The sequence below is a fragment of the Pleurodeles waltl genome, chromosome 4_1 (genome assembly GCF_031143425.1).
Source record: "Pleurodeles waltl isolate 20211129_DDA chromosome 4_1, aPleWal1.hap1.20221129, whole genome shotgun sequence".
Taxonomy (NCBI): domain Eukaryota; kingdom Metazoa; phylum Chordata; class Amphibia; order Caudata; family Salamandridae; genus Pleurodeles; species Pleurodeles waltl.
Genome location: NC_090442.1, coordinates 201,012,035 through 201,027,384, shown reverse-complemented (window position 1 = coordinate 201,027,384; position 15,350 = coordinate 201,012,035). Strand labels below are relative to the sequence as shown.

Below are 15,350 nucleotides of genomic sequence, written 5' to 3'. Positions count from 1 at the left end.
ATGTTTTTGAGGGTTTAGGGGCTTGGTGGGTTCAGGGTTTTTGTAAGTTGTATGTGTGTTTCAGATTAAGGGTAATTAGGGGTTAAGTGATAAACTTTTTCTTTATAAAAACATAAATATGTATTGAAATATATAAAGAGATATAACTACCAAATAGTAGAACAGAACCATATTGGCTTGCAATTGTGGTATTTAGAAATTAACAAATCTGAAATAATGGCATCCAAAGGTAAGGTACGGGAAATAATGAACTACAACCCACTATAGTATCTGCCGACGGCAAACGTACATCCCGAACACTAAACATTTACTCTAAAGGCTTAATAGTGGCCTGGGTTAACCATAGTAAACACGTGGTTCATTTGGTCATATAAATGTTGTCGTTCAACTTCAGAATCAATTTGCTTATTTCTTCTTTGCCCCATTGCTTGACCCTGTACGCACTTTCAGACCAACCAGCTCATCGGCCTTCGTGCAGGAAATTACAGACTGTCCTGAGCACAAATTTCCTATTCTTGAGACTGAAACAGCCTATTGTAAATATCTTAGTTCCCAGCGACCCATTCCCAAAACATGAGTACTTGATAACAGCAGATGAGATAACTGCAGAACAAACTTCTAGTCGCCCTTATGCCTGAACTTTGTTTATCAGACCTAAGCCATGTTCTGATCATGCACCGAGAGGTTTCATGTGAGTTGTAAACTCTACACAGAACCGGATATAAACTTGAAGAGGTTTCTCAGCAGAGCCTTGCCTTCTAGTTTATGCTTTTATCATTCAACCTATTACCTTCTTGGAGGCAGTACAGAACATTGACAACTGCCCTTAGAATGTGCTGTGGCCTATTGAAAAGAAATCATTCACAACTAACTAATATAATTAAAACTGAAGAAGAATAAGGATTTAGTGTGTGTCTCCTACACTAATAACCTGCCCAAGCTTAAGTTGCTTGGGATAAAAATCTAACAGTGTTGGCTCACAACCTAACAATGCTAGCTCAACGTACTGTTCCTTAAAGAGGCTCTACTCTAAAAGAAAAAGTGTTGTTCTGTTCCTCTACAGCTGAAGTGAAAAACCTTCGAAAGACGTTCAGTTCACTTGGTTTATTTCAGATCAATAGATACTTTCAATTTAAAATATTGTCGACATATTTTAAAAACATATCAATATGTACAATTTGCATACGATTCCACATAGTACCTTTTACTGTATTTGTTAGCCTACATTACAAGCAAAACAATCCCATCCCCACCCTTTTGAGTTTTGAAAGTGATTATGGTAGCAAAGGGCCGATCTCTACTTTTACTATTTTTTTTTTTTTTTTGCAGAATCAAAACTTTACAACAAGAAATATTTTACATAGCAGCAACTACACAATACATAAATATTGAGCAGATAAGAAGGGCACAGATACATATGGCGACTGGTTTACTGGGTGGTAGATGCTCATTGTTGTCATAGAAATACATTTATTTTTATATAAAAATATTTACACTGACCAATTAATCGTAAGAGTAGGCCCATCTTGTGGATGATTGCTAACATTCTCCCAGTATTGGGGGGAGGGGCTTTTGGGTGAAGGGGTGCGGGAGGGGGTTACTCGAAGACTTAACATTGGTTGAGTTTGCTAGTTACAGGTAACTATATTAATGCTTTGCTGTATAGAAGGAGTTGAGGAAGTATTTTTCATATATTCAGTCATTGAAACCCAAATGATTTGACAATGTTGGTTTGAGATCTGTGTTAGGAAGTGGGGAGTGAAAATGGGAAGTAAGGAGATTTGGATATCGTCTTTGTAAAGATGATAATGAGTGGTGATTTTTTTTTTTAAGGATTGACGTCTGTATGGTATAAGCAAGCAGGCCCTAGAACAGAAGCCTTTGGCACACATACTGGCAGAGGTGATGGGGGTGGAAAACATTTTGGTTCCTAGTGTCGCATTCTGTCTACGCATTAGATCATGTACAATGAAACTAGCTATTCTGTATTAGTGCGTGGGCTCTTGTATTGCACCCTTAAAACATCCCTTCATATTTTAGGATCAAACCGAGTAGCATTGGTAATGTAAAATTACCTCAAGAAGACAAATGGGACAGTCGCTATAATCGACTTGTCACAGAACCATTTAGGGTCCACAACATTGCATGATGGTTCGACGAGTTATTGATGGTCAAAAAATGTGTTTGACCTAGCAAACAAACATAGCACGATATAGCTGGACATTTTGTTGCTGTTGTACCACATAGTATGCTATGTTGGCAACACCCCAAAGATAGCACCTTTGGTTAGTACCTCTTTGTTATTATATTTTAAAATCTTTTCAGAGTTGAAAAGGATACATGACTTCTTCCCTGACTTTTTGAGCTTACTTGAAATTTTTATTCATCATGTCCAAAACAAAACATTGTTCCTGATCTTCTTAAAGTCCTATAACATGGCACTTGTTTATGAACCCATTTTCCCCCAGACTTGCCTTTTATTTAAAAAAAACGCCAATGTGGATACTACTTTTGCAGAAAAGAGTACCTGTCCCCTCCTGCTGTGGCAGGTGTGCCTGTTGCTCGCCAATGTTGCCATAGGGTTGGCACCCAATTTAGAAAAACACAAGGGGTTGTTATTCCCACTATTTCCTTGTTCTGAAAAAGAACAGCGGCCTCAAGCCTTTGTTGGATCTCCAACCCCTGAAAGCCTTCATGTGAATGGGCAAGTTGAAAATGCCCACACTGGCTCATATCTTTTGTGCCCCGGACCCAGGAGACTGATTAGTGTCTTAGGATGCATATTTTCATATACCCGTTCTGCAGTCCCACAGGTGTTACCTGCAGTTCAGGGAGAGGGAGGCAGGAGCATTTTTAATTTGTCGTGCTCACCTTCAGCCTCGTCTTGACCCCTCCCTTGTTCACTAAAGTGATGGTTGCTGCCCTTCGGCGGTTGGGAGTTCCTATATTCCTGTACCTCGACGACTGGCTGCTGCTAGCAGAAGTCATTCATGGACCACCTGCGGACTATTGAGGAAGTCTTAACGTTGGTGGGGTTTACCATCAAAGAGCCAATATGATTTAATCACATAAGCTTCCTTTGATTGGGACGATCCTGAATGTGAAGGAGTTCAAGATTTTTCCTCCACATTAATGAGTCCAGCCGTTTGTGTATGAATCTGATATTTCAGGCTCGTTCCTGGGTGGGTAGCTATGAAGATTCTTGGCCTTTCAGCCAAGTGCGTCTTCCTTGCCACTATGGTAGGTGGCACATGCAAGTCCTCCAATAGAACTTAAAGTCCAAATGGGCACAGCATCAAGGCACTCTTTTGAACACTGTCCAGGTCTCTGACGAAACAGTCAAACATTTGCAGTCTTAACTGACCACTCACAATCTGTCCTGCGGCAGTCCACTTTCCCTCGCTTACTCGGAGTCAACACTGCAGATGACACCTCACTACCAGGTTGAGGAGGCCACTTGAGAAAGGTAGTGATCAGAAGCCTCTGCTCTTCACTGGAGGGCTGGCGCAACATCAACCTACTGAAGGCCTGGGTCATGAATGGCCTTGAATGCTTTCCTGCCATACAGCAGAGGGTGGCTGGTGCTCGTTCTTTGGAACAACACCCCTGCCATGCAGTAATGCAGCAAGAAGGGTGGAGTGGGGTCCATGGTACTTTGCCACAAGGCTTTGTGTCTCTGTAGAGAGATGGAGCACCAGAACATCTTCATGGTCTCTGACCACCTGAGTGGAAGAATTCAGAAGACGTCATCTGGCAGATCAAGAGTGGCATTTGTCGGGAGATGGCTCAGGCATATTGGACCTTTGTTGAGAGCCATAGCTAGATCTTTTGACACTGTTCACATGCGACCCACCCTCCTCCCCATAGAGGCTCACTTCATGTTTCTTTTATACATCACTTGTGCTAGAAAATCTGAGAGGCTGGAGCCTCTGTGCTGAGGGTTCTAAAGAGTTGTCTCACCTGATTGGCTGGACTTTGGGTCTTTTCTTATGACACTAATAAGCTATGAAAGTGAATGTATTTTTCTTTTGACTTCAATGGTAAAAATTAGATCTACTGCTTTCTGTGTACCGTGAAACTCCCACTTCCACGACGGGGAATGATTCAAGCATGTGAATCTATAAAAGATACCAATACTGGAGAACCACAGTTACAGGCAAGTAGCTTATTTTCTTCTCTGGGGACACCCAAATTCAGCTATTTACACCAACTGGTCCCAGTCCCACAACTGGTCCTGACGTATCCTGAATTTTCTAGGCTGTCTTTGACCCCACAGCAGCCTTCAACGAAGCCATGCTGTAAATCTTCAGTGCTATTCCAGTTCCCTCTAATGCGATTTTGGGTTGCATTGAGCTGCAGGGGACTCCAGTAAGACGTCTGCTACTCTGCCCCTTTGAACCCACTATCAGGCCCAAACAGTCTGTGGTCCTGGCATCAATACTGGTACCAGGGTGCATGTCATTTCTTTCTGTGCCGACACTGACTCCAAATCTGCAGTCTTTTGCTCAAGATCTGATCCTGATCTCTGACCCTAAAATGATTTTGGCCCATGTTATTCTATGAGACCACAAAGGCACAAATAGTTGGTATGCAGCCTGACTAATCTAAGGCCTCTGCCACAACACCAGTACTATCAGAGACTTGATGCTCTACGGATAATATGCAGGACACACCTGATGCCCCTCAGGACGCTGATGAAAATGGGGAGGCGGACAGCTTACTTCCCCTCTGATTAAACTTTTGTTGGCTTGTATTTAGACCTTAAAAATACAGTGGGCTGCATACATCTCCTGAAATCGAGCTAGACTTTCTACACAGACCTCTGTGGAAGAAAGTGTCTTGGTTGCAGTGGTGGCCAAAAGGGCAGCTGAAACTCTAGATATTCAATCGCCCTCTACTGAGACAGACAAATGTGTTGGCTGGAATTTTTCTAAATTGTCTTCATCTGAACCATTACTGCGTTTCAATGAAAAGTCCTTACAGATGTTTTTATACCAAATTGGTCCAAGCTATGCCCATGACTTGGACTTCCTAACCAAACATTATCACCGTGCAGCCACATAGTTCAGGCATCGACAAGTAAGGTCAATTCCTTTCCAATCCAATCTTCTGGACAGGGAATCGAACATAATTGATACTTTCAAAAAAGGAATATTTTCCTCTGCTAATTTAGTCCTCAAAATCAATTAACACAGCGGTCTCCTGGGATGGTTCACCCACACATTGTATAATAATGGCATCACAATCTTGTCAGCTCTCCCTTAGGATCCCTGTGCCTATTTTGCCCAAACATCACATTATAGGATGCTACAGAGTTTGTGGTCCGAGCTGGCCTGGACATTACTGATGACTTAGGCAGAGCTATTGGCACCAGTGTCATGCTCAGACGGCACGCTTGATGAAACCAACTGAGTTTTCAGGGAATGTGCATGCGTCCTTAATTGCCATGCCCCTTGATGGCTCCAGGGTATTCACAGAAAGTTCTGTGGCGGAACAATTTAAAGACAGTTGTGCCACAGCTAGATCATTTGAGCTGTTCTTGCGAGTCAAGCAATTTCTACCCCTATACAGTACATCTAAGGGCTACCGCTAGGTGCTGTCTTGCACAGAACACCTACCCTCCAAAACAGTTACAGCAACGTCCCAGGCCTTTTGAGGTGCAAGGCATGGCAACAGCCGAAACATTTTGCACTAGCAGGAGGAGAAATCTGCTTATTCATCCTCGTCTGCTGCAGCAGCTAGTTAGTTTGACCTCAGAAATCCATGCATGGTTGATAGAAGGCAGAATACATAATTTCCTCCCTATATAGAGGTCCATCATGTCAGACAGATGGTGCTTATACATTTTACAAAGGGGCTATGTCTTGCCTTTTATTTCTTTCCCCCATCATTGCCCCTACTCCACAGTGACCTTTGGAAGAACACTCCACAATAGGCCAGGAATAATTTACTATGGTCCCATTTGACCTAATCTTGGCTCCTTGTGTGTCTACGAAAGTGATGGTGGTGGGCGTGGATATATGTATTTTTGTACCTTGACAAATGACTGCTGAAGGCAGGCTTGTTGCACTCAGTCATACGTCACCTCCAGAAGATGGCCAACGTCCTTGGGATTTTCCATCAATGAGCTGAAGTTTCACATGGGCCTCATGGAGAAGATTCCCTTCTTTGTGGCTATTTTGGACATAGTGCTATTGAAGGGTTTATGTCTGCCGCAGCGAGTCCAGGACGTTTAGGATTTGAGCCCAGTATTTCAGGGTCAATTCTGGGTGTTGATGAAGACTGCTGTGAGGCTTCTTGGAATGATGCCCTCGTGCAACCTCCTTGTCCCAAATGTCAGATGACCTATGTGGACCCTGCAGTGTAACCTCCGATTTCAGTAGGTCTGGTGCCTAGGTTGCTGCTCTGACTCCATCTAGATCTCGCAAGAGACAACTCGGCAGTATCTTTTGTGGACGCTGAACACCAAGCTGACCTGTGTTGTCCACCCTTCACGGCTGTGACAGACACTGAAGGCGAGATCACCTGGTGGAGATTAGAGACATCTAGTCTTTGGTGAAGAGCCACCTTCAAATCAATCTGCCTGAGCTTTAGTCAATCCACGTAACCCTATAAGCCTTCATGGCATCCATCAAAGAGAGGCTGGTGCAGGTTCTCACGGACAACACATCCGCTGTGTGATACTGAAACAAGAATGGCATAGTGGGGTCCTGGTTCCTTTTCTCCAAGGCCCTCTGGCGATACCGTCCAACTGGAATCGAATGAAGGACTATTGTGCCTGTTTCCACCACTACCTCTCCTGCCTGGAGTTTTGAGAAAGTTCAGGATGGACACGGTGAAAGTCTTTTTTCATAGCCATGGGCTGGGCCAGAAGTGTGTGGCCTCCAGAGCTGCTGATCAGGCCAAACTTTTGGGACTAGATCCTGTCTCAGCAACAAGGCAGGGCCTGCATCTGAGTCTCCACAACCTACACCTCCATTCTTGGAGACTAAGTAGTGGCATATGATTGCTTTTGACTTGCCTAATGAGGTGGATGATGTCATCCTTGCAGCCAGACCCCCCTTCAACAAAATCTGTCTGTGCTGGGATAAATGTTTTGTCTAGTGCGGGCCTATAACTCCAACCCTTTACAAGCCAAACTTTAAGATGTTCATTTGTTCGTTCTTTATTAGTCCAGCAAGGGCTTGCAGAGGGCACACTGAAATGTTATTTGTTGGCTCTTTTGGCCTTAGTGTGTTGGTTGATCAACTGTCATTGTTCAAATCCCTGGTTGTCATGCCTTTGATTAAAGATTTAGCTAATATGTTTACCCAAACCGTTTGTTTTGCCACAATGGGACTTGAACTTGGTCTTTATTTTCCTCATGTGCACACCCACTGGCTTTCTTATTGCAATTACATCGGCACATTGAGTGAGTAAACTACCAGCTCTTTCGGTGCAATTGCCCTTCACCCCCTTCTTTCCAGACATTTTGTTACAAGAACCAGGGTGGCCTTTATATCAGAGGTTGCTTCTCCCCTCCATGTTGGGCAGTCAGTTACTTTGCTAGTGTGTTTTGTTCCACCTTCCCCCTCAGAAGAGCAAACACTCTATTGACTTGACCTTAACAGGGCCCTAAACCTTTACATCTATTGTGCAAAAGGCCAATGCATGGACAATCAGCTGTTTCTGGGTTTATCTGGAGGAAAGAAAGGGAAGGCTGTGCTGATGAGGACCTTGATAAGGTGGACGTTCCTCTGTATCAAAATCTGCTAGGCACTGGCCAATACCCAGCTCCTTGAAGGCCTACAAGGCCACACTCAAGGCCAAGACCACCACAACAACATTGGCCTAGGAGTGCTTGATTTGGACATCTGACAGGTGGCAACATGAGTGTCAGTGGAGATGTTTAAAAAGCACTACTACCTCGACAGTAAGGTCCTGTGGGAAGGAATTTTGCCCCCTTAGTTCTTCAAGATGTTTTGGTCTGAATCCACTCACCACCTTTAGAGGTATTGCTTTGCTGTCTGTTGTAAAAGTCACTCAGAAGTATCCATCTGAAGAACGTTATTTATCTTTGAAAACACTCTTTCTGGTGGATACTATCTACCCTCAGATCTCTTTCTGCCCCCAACCTCCCTGTTCAACAGTGTGTCTTTTTGTACTTAGAAAATGATCCCAGGTTAGAATGCAGCATATGGATAGTCTGTGGGTGCACGGAATTGCTTATATGTGGTTGCATTCTTACTTCCAGAGTGGTACAGAGCCACTGCAGATCCTCCTGATGTATAGGAGCATCACTTAAAAAAAAATCTCAAGATCCTATCTGGCACTTAGGGATATTCTCAAATTGAGAAATCTGCTGTTAGAGTATGCACCAGAAAAATCATTACCAAATTTCTTTGTTTGATATGTTGATTGGTGACAGTTGTTGCAAAGGATGAGAAGGCTAAAACATTCGCAAATTAACAAATGTTTCTTGCTGAAGCAATATCAAATGTGAAGAAGAGCAAGGGTGAAAATATTAACAGACAGATTTATTAAAAACAATACTGATTTACTCAAAAATGCACATCGGAAAGAAGTAAACCAGTGGAGTGCTGGAAGTACAGAACTACATAATTAGGCCTCTAAAATATGTTAACACTCTGGCAATTTTCTGCAGGCTCAACAAAACACAAAACCTGTTGTACGAAAGTACTAAGGATTTCCTGCAACTGAAGTTTGATTGCCGGGCCAACGAGAAACTATGGATGTCTGAGAAGGATCGCCTTCTGAGGGAGCTGGACAAGTGTAAAGAGCGCCTGGACGCAGTTAGGGAACCAGAGCGAGAGCGAGTGCGAGCACTTGATCAGGAAATCTTGCGCCTCTCGCAGGCAGAAACAGACATTCGCATCACACAAAGTGAGGAGCGTAAGGTAAAAAAAACTATCTCAGCATAGCTATATGAAACTGCTATACTATTTTATTTCTTAATTTTGTTTTATTCTATCCTATCCTTACTTTCTTAACTGGGCTGTCATATAAAGTAACATTAGCTCCAAAGGGTTTGTATTATATAGGTCTGGCAGAAGCACTTTTAGAAATCCATGCAAAAGGCAAATGGGACAGTGACACTTTTTCTAATTGACCTCTTCTGTGACCAGATACGTGAACATACTGACATTTCCAAATGCACTCCTAGCTTGGTCATGATATACTCAGGCTGGCAGTGGCACAATATTGCACCCCATTCCTGTATAGTCTTAATGTAATCTGACTGGCTGTGTCACAGGATTACATTCACACCTTGTTTTCATTGCTGGCCTTTAACTGCACAAACTATTGGAAGGTTGTTTCAATAGAAGTGAACAAAAACTCCAACTTCTAAAATGCATCAGGTTGTTTTTAGAAGCCCAAGAGTGGTTACATTTCCCCATGGTGACATGGAGTAATGTAAGCAGATTACAAGCACATTATGACACCAATAATGGTTATCAGTTGTAGGTCAGTAGATACTTATTTGGAAGCCGGGGCAGCTCCTCCGCTATGGTGGGGGAGCGTGCCCGCCCTCCTCCTCACCAGCAGCAGTAGCAGCTGCAAAACCTTTACAAGAAAACGATAATAAACTTTGTTTATTATAATTTTTTGTAAAAGGACCAGGGGCAATGGAGCTGTGACGGAGACGAGGCCTGCCAAACTCACATGCGCACTGGGCTCTCCAACCCAGCAACGCAGGCACTACATTGCTGGGTTGGAGAGAGCAGGCAGAGACTTGCATTCTGCCTCGGAGTGCGCTGCTTGGCTGTTCTGTCCAATCCCAACGCTGCTTTCATACTGCCAGCAGCATGAAAACAGTGTTAGGATTGGTTGCAGGGCAGGCTTGGAGACTGTTCCTGCATTCAGGGACGGACGAGCGGATCGGCACTGCAATCAAGGTACATTTTGTTTCTTTTATATATATGTGTGTGTGTGTTCGATGGCATGTGTAGCTGCAGATTCACATGCTGTGCACATCCCATCCCGCCATCTGGTGTTGGGCTCGGAGTGTTACAAGTTGTTTTTCTTCGAAGAAGTCTTTTCGAGTCAAGAGACCGAGGGAATCCTCCCATTTCGACTCCATTGCGCATGGGCGTCGACTTCATCTCAGATTGTTTTTTTTCCGCCATCGGGTTCGGACGTGTTCCTTATCGCTCCGTGTTTCGGGTCGGAAAGTTAGTTAGAATCTCGGAAAAAACGTCGGTATTGTTTGCATTCGGTATCGGGTTAGTTACAGCAGATCGACACCGAATTTAGAAGAGTTCCGGTGGCCCTTCGGGGTTTTTTCGATCCCCCGTCGGGGCCTGGTCGGCCCGGCCACGTGTGAATTCAAGGCTGATGGAACGGACCCCATTCCGCTTCTGTCCAAAATGCCATAACAAGTATCCGTATACGGATCAGCATCTGGTCTGTAACTTGTGTTTGTCCCCAGAGCACAAGGAAGATACTTGTGAGGCCTGTCGAGCGTTTCGGTCCAGAAAGACGTTAAGAGACCGAAGGGCCAGAAGACTGCAGATGTCGTCGACGCCGACAGAACAAGAGCGTTTCGAGGAAGAAGAGGAAGCTTTCTCTATCCAAGAGTCGGACTCGGAAGAGCTCGAGGCCGAAGAAACGCCTAAAACCGTGAGTAAGACGTCGAAACATAAGACTCACGACAAGTCAACAAAAGCCCAGGGGACGCCACCGCCAACAGGCCATGGCTTAACCCAAACAAGCGGTGACCGAGCCAAGGCACCGAAAAAGGGCACGCTGGTGTCGAAGTCATCCGACTCCGGTCGAGATACCGCCACACAGCAATCTCGGACCCGAGACATCGGCTCTGAGAAATTTCGGCACCGTCACAGCGGCACCGAACAAATTCGGCATTGAGACACCACCACGCCGAAAATTACAAAGGTTTCTTCGGAGCCTAAAAAGACCTCCGAAAAAGTTTCGGTTCCGAAACATCCAGCCTCGGAGCCGAAAACAGGTTCCTATACAGAGGAACAAGGATTGGCCTCCCAAATGAAAAAACATAGATTTGGAGAGGAACTTCAAGCTGTAGAGCCAGACTATACTCAAAGGAGGCTCCACATTCATCAAGACACAGGGAAGATAACCACTCTTCCTCCAATTAAGATAAAAAGAAAACTTGCCTTTCACGAAAAGGACAAGGAGCCACAGGCAAAGGTGGCAAAGAAAACAACTCCACCACCTTCTCCACCCCCATCAGTGCACACATCACCAGTAGCAACTCCTCCACTGATGCACTCCCCGACTCATACTGCCATGAGTCAAGATGATCCCGATGCATGGGACCTTTACGATGCTCCAGTATCGGACAACAGCCCAGACTCGTACCCTACCAGGCCGTCCCCTCCTGAGGACAGTACATCTTACACACAGGTGATCGCAAGGGCAGCTGCTTTCCATAATGTCACCTTGCATTCAGAACCAATTGAGGATGACTTCTTGTTTAACACGCTAACCTCCACTCATAGCCAGTACCAAAGACTACCTATGCTCCCAGGAATGCTAAAACATTCAAAACAAATCTTTCAAGATCCTGTTAAAGGCCGAGCCATAACTCCAAGAGTGGAGAAAAAATACAAGCCACCGCCAACAGATCCTGTTTATATTACAACGCAGTTAAATCCAGACTCAATAGTTGTCAGGGCAGCTCGTAAGAGAGCAAACTCTCATACCTCGGGAGACGCACCACCTCCAGACAAAGAGAGTCGCAAATTTGATGCTGCAGGCAAAAGGGTTGCAGCACAAGCAGCAAACCAATGGAGCATTGCCAATTCACAAGCGCTTTTGGCAAGATATGACAGAGCGCACTGGGATGAGATGCAACATTTGATAGAACACTTACCCAAGGAGTTCCAAAAAAGAGCACAACAAGTGGTGGAAGAAGGACAAAGTATCTCTAATAATCAGATACGGTCTTCAATGGATGCAGCAGATACGGCTGCAAGGACAGTAAATACTGCAATAACAATAAGAAGGCACGCATGGCTCCGCACGTCAGGTTTCAAGCCAGAAATTCAACAAGCCGTGCTAAATATGCCATTTAATGAACAGCAGTTGTTTGGGCCGGAAGTCGACACTGCTATTGAGAAACTCAAGAAGGACACTGATACAGCAAAAGCCCTGGGCGCACTCTACTCCCCGCAGAGCAGAGGCACCTTTCGCAAAACACCTTTTAGGGGAGGGTTTCGAGGACAACCTACAGAAACCACAACATCACAAACAAGGCCCACTTACCAAAGCCAATATCAGCGGGGAAGTTTTCGGGGGCAATATAGAGGGGGACCATTCCAAAGAGGTAGAGGAAAATTCCAAAGCCCCAAAAGTCCTCAAAATAAGCAGTGACTCACAAGTCACCCATCCCCATCACATAACACCTGTGGGGGGAAGATTAACCAATTTTACAAACATTGGGAGGAGATAACAACAGATACTTGGGTACTAGCAATTATCCAGTATGGTTATTGCATAGAATTTCGAGAATTCCCTCCAACAGTCCCACCGAAAACACACAGTATGTCGAAACAACATATAAATCTTCTAGGATTAGAAGTTCAAGCATTGCTCCAAAAAGAGGCAATAGAATTAGTACCAAAACAAGAACTAAACACAGGAGTTTACTCACTGTACTTTCTAATACCCAAAAAAGACAAAACTCTAAGACCTATACTAGATCTCAGAATATTAAATACATACATCAAATCAGACCACTTTCACATGGTTACATTACAAGAAGTAATCCCACTGCTCAAACAACAAGACTACATGACAACACTGGATCTAAAGGATGCATATTTCCATATACCAATACATCCTTCACACAGAAAGTACCTAAGGTTTGTATTCCAAGGGATACATTACCAATTCAAAGTGTTGCCATTCCGAATAACAACTGCGCCAAGAGTTTTTACAAAATGTCTAGCAGTAGTAGCTGCACACATCAGAAGGCAGCAAATACATGTGTTCCCGTACCTAGACGATTGGTTAATCAAAACCAACATGCAAAAACAGTGTTCACAACACACAAATTACGTCATAGAAACCCTACACAAACTAGGTTTCTCAATCAATTACTCAAAGTCACACCTTCTGCCGTGTCAAACACAGCAATATCTAGGAGCAACAATCAACACAGTAAAAGGGATTGCCACTCCAAGTCCACAAAGAGTCCAAACATTCCAAAATGTAATACAAGCCATGTATCCAAACCAGAAGATACAGGTCAAATTAGTAATGAAACTCCTAGGCATGATGTCCTCATGCATAGCCATTGTCCCAAACGCAAGGTTGCACATGCAGCCCTTACAACAGTGCCTAGCATCACAGTGGTCACAAGCACAGGGTCAACTTCTAGATCTGGTGTTGATAGACCGCCAAACATACATCTCGCTTCAATGGTGGAACAGTATAAATTTAAACCAAGGGCGGCCTTTTCAAGACCCAGTGCCACAATGCGTAATAACAACAGATGCATCCATGACAGGGTGGAGAGCACACCTCAATCAGCACAGCATCCAAGGACAATGGAACATTCAGCAAAAACAGTTTCATATAAACCACTTAGAACTGTTAGCGGTGTTTCTAGCTCTGAAAGCATTTCAACCCATATTGACCCACAAATACACTCTTGTCAAAACAGACAACATGACAACAATGTATTACCTAAACAAACAGGGAGGAACAAACTCGACACAGTTGTGTCTCCTGACACAAAAAATATGGCATTGGGCGATTCACAACCACATTCGCCTAATAGCACAATTTATTCCAGGGATTCAGAATCAGTTAGCAGACAATCTCTCTCGGGATCACCAACAGATCCACGAATGGGAAATTCACCCCCAAATACTGAACACTTACTTCAAAATGTGGGGAACGCCTCAAATAGATCTATTTGCAACAAAAGAAAACTCAAAATGCCAAAACTTCGCATCCAGGTACCCACAACATCAGTCTCAGGGCAATGCACTATGGATGAACTGGTCAGGGATATTTGCGTACGCTTTTCCCCCTCTCCCACTGCTTCCATATCTAGTAAACAAGTTGAGTCAAAACAAACTCAAACTCATACTAATAGCACCAACATGGGCAAGGCAACCTTGGTACACAACACTACTAGACCTTTCAGTAGTACCTCATATCAAACTGCCAAACAGACCAGATCTGTTAACACAACACAAACACCAGATCAGACATCCAAATCCAGCATCGCTGAATCTAGCAATTTGGCTCCTGAAATCCTAGAATTCGGGCACTTGGACCTCACACAGGAATGTATGGAGGTCATAAAACAGGCTAGAAAACCTACCACTAGACACTGCTATGCAAATAAGTGGAAAAGATTTGTTTATTACTGCCATAATAATCAAATTCAACCTTTACACGCATCTGCAAAAGATATAGTAGGATACTTACTACATTTGCAAAAATCAAAACTAGCTTTCTCTTCCATTAAAATACATCTTACGGCAATTTCAGCTTACCTGCAAATTACGCACTCAACTTCATTATTTAGGATACCAGTCATAAAAGCGTTTATGGAAGGCCTAAAGAGAATTATACCACCAAGAACACCACCAGTTCCTTCATGGAACCTCAACATTGTCTTAACACGACTCATGGGTCCACCTTTTGAGCCCATGCACTCTTGTGAAATGCAATACTTAACGTGGAAAGTTGCATTTTTAATTGCCATCACATCTCTAAGAAGAGTGAGTGAGATTCAAGCATTTACCATTCAAGAACCATTTATTCAAATACACAAAAATAAAGTTGTTCTACGGACCAATCCTAAATTTTTACCAAAAGTAATCTCACCGTTCCACTTGAATCAAACGGTAGAATTACCAGTGTTCTTCCCACAGCCAGATTCTGTAGCTGAAAGAGCACTACATACATTAGACATCAAAAGAGCACTAATGTACTACATTGACAGAACAAAACTAATTCGAAAGACAAAACAACTATTTATCGCCTTTCAAAAACCTCATACAGGAAATCCTATTTCAAAACAAGGCATTGCTAGATGGATAGTTAAGTGCATTCAAACCTGCTATCTTAAAGCTAAAAGAGAACTGCCTATTACACCAAAGGCACACTCAACCAGAAAGAAAGGTGCTACCATGGCCTTTCTGGGAAATATTCCAATGAACGAAATATGTAAGGCAGCAACATGGTCTACGCCTCATACATTTACCAAGCACTACTGTGTAGATGTGTTAACTGCACAACAGGCAACAGTAGGTCAAGCTGTACTAAGAACATTATTTCAAACTACTTCAACTCCTACAGGCTGAACCACCGCTTTTTGGGGAGATAACTGCTTATTAGTCTATGCACAGCAT

The 15,350-nt window shown here is 43.6% G+C and overlaps 1 protein-coding gene across 2 annotated transcripts in view; it reads left to right on the top strand.

The window, feature by feature from the left end:
• CCDC77 (coiled-coil domain containing 77) overlaps positions 1–15,350 on the top strand; it is a 203,437-nt gene that overhangs the window by 90,560 nt on the left and 97,527 nt on the right. For both annotated transcript variants that reach the window (XM_069228128.1, XM_069228129.1), the window contains one exon: positions 8,645–8,897. In XM_069228128.1, coding sequence (XP_069084229.1) covers positions 8,645–8,897 — 253 coding nt within the window. The remainder of the gene's footprint in view (positions 1–8,644; positions 8,898–15,350) is intronic.